This window comes from Maylandia zebra, linkage group LG16, assembly GCF_041146795.1.
Source record: "Maylandia zebra isolate NMK-2024a linkage group LG16, Mzebra_GT3a, whole genome shotgun sequence".
NCBI lineage: Eukaryota > Metazoa > Chordata > Actinopteri > Cichliformes > Cichlidae > Maylandia > Maylandia zebra.
Genome location: NC_135182.1, coordinates 14,062,281 through 14,068,494, shown reverse-complemented (window position 1 = coordinate 14,068,494; position 6,214 = coordinate 14,062,281). Strand labels below are relative to the sequence as shown.

The following is a 6,214-nucleotide window of genomic DNA, read 5'->3' as shown; positions in this document are numbered from 1 at the left end:
CTGGGACGGAGCCAGTTGCTATCTATGACTGAGATGGGTGGAATGTGGTTTCGGTGTCACTTAGACATCCGAGAACTCCCATTCGCTGGCATTCGGAAAACTAATCTCGCTATTAGGGAAGACGTAGCTGAACAACAGTACAGTGGTCTGTACGCAAAGTTCATCAGACCGCTACTGGAAGCGGAAAAAGACGTTTTGAATCGTCCAACTAAAACATTGTGTACCTCGGTGTAATATCACATGCTTTGTTGTTCTTATGTAGTATCAACAAAGAGTAGTATTTTAAGACCTGGTATTCTCAAACAAGCCTTTTCTGAGAAAAGGTTTCAGCTAAAAGAATGCACCCTGTACTTCCTGTCCTCTGCTCTATTATAACGAGGTCTGGATGAATGTTTCTGTCAGGCAGCAACGGATTGAGATGATTACAATCAATTCCCACTCCACTAAGCATTTTACTGTGCAGGATCTCACCTGAATGATTTATCACTCACTAGAGTCTGAGTTATGTGGGCTTTACTGTACCGTAAGTAATGTAAAGCACTGGGAGGAGGGCTGGGGGGGGGGGACTTACACTAGTAAATAATCCTCAGAAGAGTTCAGGAGTTCCTCTGCACCCAGGACAAGCTCAGACACCTTCTGTGGCTTTTACAGGTTCTCCTGGTACTTTTTGCAAAAGCTTTGCTATGACTCATGTTAGGGACACCTTCCAAGAGAAACCAAGAAAATGACTTGTTTTGTTTTGATTACACCAGATTGTTAAAAAGGAAAGTCATGAATCGGGGTGTGGTCTGGACTAATTAGCAAATTCCAGAAAAACTGGCTCCTCCAGCTGGCAAGTGTCCTTGGGAAAGTTAGACAGACTACAAAGGTGCTACATGAGTTCTTTTTATTATCCTTCTAAAACTATCTGTATTTTCAGCTTGTAACTTAAAAAATAATGGTGTCAATGAGCCACCTTTAATCTTTTTCCCTCCTATTTTGCATAAAAAGCAGAATTTCTAAAGCAAAAACCGATCAACATTGCCATGCCTGTTTTTGTGCTATTTCTTATTCAATACCAGCAAGGTTCACTGAAAGCAAAAGCTGTGGTGTAAAATTATATAATAACGTGCAATATTCCCGCTCTGCAAGCAACAAAAGATTAGCATTAGCCAGCGTTTTCTCCAGATTTAGCATGGAGACATATGGCTAGAGTAAACCTTTTGAATGTTGTGAATAAATTATCAGACATTTCAAAAGTTAATATTCAACACAAAACATCTTTATTTGCACCGTGAGGGACACACAGCTCCATTGGACATTTGATCAGTTTAGGCTACATGTTAATGTTTCAGCTTTGACACAAACCTCTGACCTTTGTGCATATTTATTTATTCAACAGTATTGCAATAATTCGCTGCGCTTCTTTCTTGGCTGGATAAACTCGTAACAGCGTCGACTGTAGCGGCATAATCTAATCCTTTTTGTACTTTGTAAAACAAAAATAAACAAACCTAATTTATTTTAAAAAAGGAAAATTTTAAACTGTAATACAATCCAAAAGAAATACATGGTTCTTTTTTATTTTTATTTTAAAACAGCAGATACAAAATATATACATCTTAAATAACAGAAACTTTAAAATTAGTTTTTGCTAAGCCATATTCAAATTTGGTCAGGTAATAGAGATTTCTATTAATGTTACATTGTGGAAATTAAGAGGAACATAGTCGATGGTTTTAACAGGCAGGGGCAGCTTCGTTTTTCATTCATTCATTCATTCATTCAAAAAAAACAGCAACAACTAAGCAGTTAAAGGCACTTTCAAAAAGGTGTTTGATATTTGGAGAGAAGTCAAAGAAACCATCAACTTTCATAGATGTTCACACTGAAAACATTAAGTGTCAAATTAGGCTCACCCGCATGTTTTGATTTCTCCACGATGACAACGAACAGGAGAGAGAAAATAAATGTTCCCAAAGATATTGTAAATTGTTTCAGCACTTCGAATTCCTAATATAAAATGAGATCTCGCTGAAAGTTAAACACCACAGTAGTGGAAAGTGTTCACAGAAATCCTAAAATCAAGATGCAACATTTGGATTCATCTGCTGCACTTAGAAAAAAAAAAAGACAACCCTCTCTGTAAGGACCATGTGTATGTTACAGTGTCAGAGCACAGATAAAGATCATTCACCGTGCTGGTCATTCAACGCTTAATATCTCATACCAAGTGTCCTCATGTTGTAAGCAATGCAATCACCACATGGCTCACAAACAATGCCCATCACCCCCTCAATGTTTATTCTTCCTGCTACCGCTTCAGAAAACTCTGCAACTTGCTTTCCTGCAACTTTAACTTAAGTGCTTTTACTTTCTATATTACACAAATGCACAACCAACCCTTTGACCTACTAGCTGCAACAACATCGTCCTCCCTCCGGCTAATAGCATACATAGATATCTGCACTTACAGTGTAGCAGTTTGCAGCATACTAAATAAATGCCCCTACGACACGTGAGTGATATGATGTGTACAATGAAAACACCTAAATATAAAATTTAAATTTCAAAATGTTTTTGTGTAGAATTAAAATAAAATCTTAAAAAAGATACATTATAGTTACGTTATTACATTATGTTTTTTTTTTTTTGTTCTTTTTACTAATACCTATGCAAACATCCCCTAAACTGAGGCATTTGTGTGGAAAAAAAATAAGGCAACCATAATATTTGATCTTTTTTACATTATTATTATTCGTATTTGTGGGCCAGCACTGCTAAGATTATCTGCCCCTTTTGGAGTGAGTGAAATAAGTTTCAGAGTTTTTAACATGTTTATTTGCTGATATGCATATGATGGTATTTTGTCCAAAAAAAACAAAACAAAACAAAAAACAGGAAAGGAAGATTGATGTTTTTATAGGAAGAGGTTTCTAGCTCTGGTGTCTCTTCATGTGCAGGGCCAGGTGGTCAGAGCGGGAGAAACAGCGGTTACACACTCCACACTGAAAAGGCTTTGCCCCGGTGTGTTTCCTGTAATGGCGTGTCAGCTCATCAGAGCGGGCGAAGCGCCACTCACATCCCTCCCAGGAACAGTGGTACGGCTTCTCACCTTCATCGGGAAGAAGTTGAAGAATAAAGGTAGCCAGTCATTATATATTTAAATATATTTGAATTCCTTCAATATTTAATGTTATGCAAGAAAAAAAACCAAACTACTCCATCCAATTAAAAAAAACAAACTCACACTAAGCCACAACTGTGAGTCATAAATCACACCATGTCCTGTCGTCGTCCCTGCTCTCTTTATGAGAGCTGCGGGTTTATGTGATTTGACAGCAGTGAGATGTGGGCCAGGTCTGTCAGCAGACAGAATGCATCTGCAAGCCAAGTGCAATTTTTCTGCCTGGCAACGTCACCAATTTCATCCAAAAATAAGAAGTGCAACTCAGAACATTTTACCTGTGTGCGTCCGCAGATGAGCCTTTAAGTGAGATGACTTTGTGTATACTTTCTGACAGCCTGTAAAAACAAACAGACAGAGCACATTAAGTACTTGCATTTTATATCTTTTTTAATGTTGACAAAATTTAAACTCAAATTAATTGTTGTTATGGAGACCGAACAGAAGTCTTAACCTGGGACGTCACAGTGGTGAATCCGCCGTCTCTCCAGATCAGGATTATTCCTTCGATTGTACTTAACTGGAGCCGACTGAGCCAACACCGGGGACAGCGGGCCAATACCCGACGTTGTTTGAACTGGTGTCAGGCTTGAACGCTGTACTGGTCCAGAACCTGAACTTTGGATGAATCCAGACGTGGAAATTTGATCTTGGTTTTGGATTGGAGCTATGCTGGGTGTCTGTCCAAGGTCAATGGAATTGTGGGTCTCAAAATTTAACTTAGAGGCGATGCTGGCTTCATAGGATGGAGGTGGGGAGAGGTTGTGAAGGACTCCTTTGCCCCTGTCTGGACTTGAGGGCTCAGAGTTTGGCGGAGAAGGTGGCAGATAGGTTGATCCTGGCTGATGGCCCACGCGTCGATTAAATGAAAAACATTCGTTCTGCAAGCTGCTCGCAGGTTTCGTAGAATTCGGGACTGGGCCAGCATGAACATTCCCAGTGGGAATGCTTAACGGGGCTATGGGGATGGGGTTCACCTGCGAGCTGTGAATGAGCTGTTCCAGATCAGAGTTCAAAAGCTGAAATAGGGGAACGTCCTGGAAATCTGGCACTTCCTGCTTGATGACGAAGTTACCACTTGCAGTGTCAGCTGCGCAAAAAAACCCTGGGTATTCAGAGACTGCTGGCGATACTCCGCTCCCCTGGCACGCGGGATGCATCAGAGAGTTTGTTGGCTCGGTTTTGATCTGTCTGACAGTCCTGCAAAGGCCTGGGTGCAGATATGTGACATCGGGAAGGAGGAAACTCATGCTGACGCTGTAAGGGGAGGCAAAGTCCTCAGTGAAAGGTGGCTCTAGAGCCAGGGTGCTGTCTCTGCACATCATTTTGGAATTTACTACATCCTGTGGTTGTGAACACAAATAGCTGTCCATCTCGGATTTACCCTGGGAGAGGCAAAACAGAGGAAAATGATCAGGTGAGTCGTAGCAAGATTGTTACTGTGGATGTAAAGACAGCAGAATAGGAAATACAAGTGTTGTGCAATTGATTCAAGCTCACTAATTGCTTAGTTTTAGGACATTTTTCATTCAGATTTATCAAGGTCAGCACTCATCATGCACTCATCTGTTTATATCATTATTTCTTTGGACTTGGAGAAATATTAATTGGGGCAAGAGTTAATGAAAAATCAGAGACATTCAGAACTTCCCATTATTGCCCATTTAAGGTACTAGAAGTCTGACAATAACAAAAGTAACTGACGTAAATTAATCTGGGATGCATGCTGGGGCCTACTCGTGTGCACCCATCCACATCAAAGACGCCCCCACCACCCCCTCCCTACAAGCAGCAGACGCCCTTCTAAAACACTCCAGGCTAAGCTGTTTCAGAATACATGGCTGAAATTAGAACATGCAGTTGCTCTGCACGGCAATGCATCTTCCTCAGGAGTTGTTTCAGGAGCGGGAGCAACGCGTCACATCCCAGCCATGTCCTGTTTGCAATTCCCCCTCTTAACAGTTAGTAAATAGCAGCATCGATGCAGAGGTTAAAAGCCCAGGATTTAGCTGTAATTACACGGGCCTTCCTTCAGTATCGTGGGTCACATTTTTAAATGAAAACAGCCTTTTTTTCTTTCTTTCTTTTTTTTTGCTTTGATCAGCAACACACTGTAATCCTGCGTTAAACCTGCTGACACCAGTAAAGCCTGTGATGCTGAGAGGCAGACGGGGAAAGAAAATAATAATAATAATACGAGCCCCTACCAAATTGTAATCGTGGAAGGAGGAAGTTCCCGGGATGGCATCCCTCGTGTTACAGAGCACTTGTCCATGATCTTCACCTCTAAGACCGTCGGATGTCAATGGTGCGGAGGTTTTCTGGAGGAACTGCGCGTCCTGCCGCGGAGCAACCCAAACATTATTATTCCTCACGGCAGCGGCCATGCAAGCAGAGATTCTGGGCAACTATCCGAAATCTTTAGCGAATGAATGCAGCATAAGTGTTCTTTTGTTTCGAAGAAATCTGTAGCAGGAAAACGGCAGCTGTCAAACGCTCATTCTCCCTATTTTGCGCTGGCTTGTCAAATTACGCAACTGCGTGATATCAGCGCGTCTGCAGGGCGGGGCTGAACATGTACAAAATAAACAGGGCAACCAGCCGATGCCGATCACGATACACCTAGTGTAATGAATACTGTGGTTGTGTGATGGGGTGAAATGGCAGAGGGTGGAAATAACGCCAAAACTCTTGGGGATTAGTGATTAAAGAGTCACTTGCGAGAGAATAAGGTGTCAAGTGTTTGTGAGCATGAAGGAGCGGTTTACAGGCGCAGTTCGCAGACATTAGAGTAAAGTGAGTCAGTGACTCGTTGATGGAGTCGGTGCAGAACCCCGCAGGGTCATACTTAAAAAGAATGCTTTGCTTCTTACGCTTTTATAAAAGCTGCAAGTTTTTCAAACTGGACACAGACTTCTGAGGGGAAATATTTTATTATACACATGGTTTTCTTTTCTCTCTCAAATTTCAAAGGAAATTCAGCAATCTTTTTAACTCTAACATCCCCACAGATAGAGTCAAACTGGTGAGTTCTCTGCGTCTCGCTTC

At 41.4% G+C, this 6,214-nt stretch overlaps 1 protein-coding gene across 1 annotated transcript; it reads right to left on the bottom strand.

Moving 5' to 3' along the window:
- Positions 1-1,239: 1,239 nt before the first annotated feature.
- klf5b (Kruppel like factor 5b) lies at positions 1,240-5,750 on the bottom strand. The gene is made up of 4 exons (XM_004567982.4): positions 5,374-5,750; positions 3,621-4,551; positions 3,445-3,504; positions 1,240-3,094 (listed from the first exon to the last, which is right to left on the bottom strand). The coding sequence occupies exons 1-4, from the start codon at positions 5,551-5,553 to the stop codon at positions 2,916-2,918; spliced, it is 1,350 nt and encodes a 449-aa protein (XP_004568039.3). The 5' UTR covers positions 5,554-5,750; the 3' UTR covers positions 1,240-2,915.
- Between the last annotated feature and the right edge of the window lie 464 nt (positions 5,751-6,214).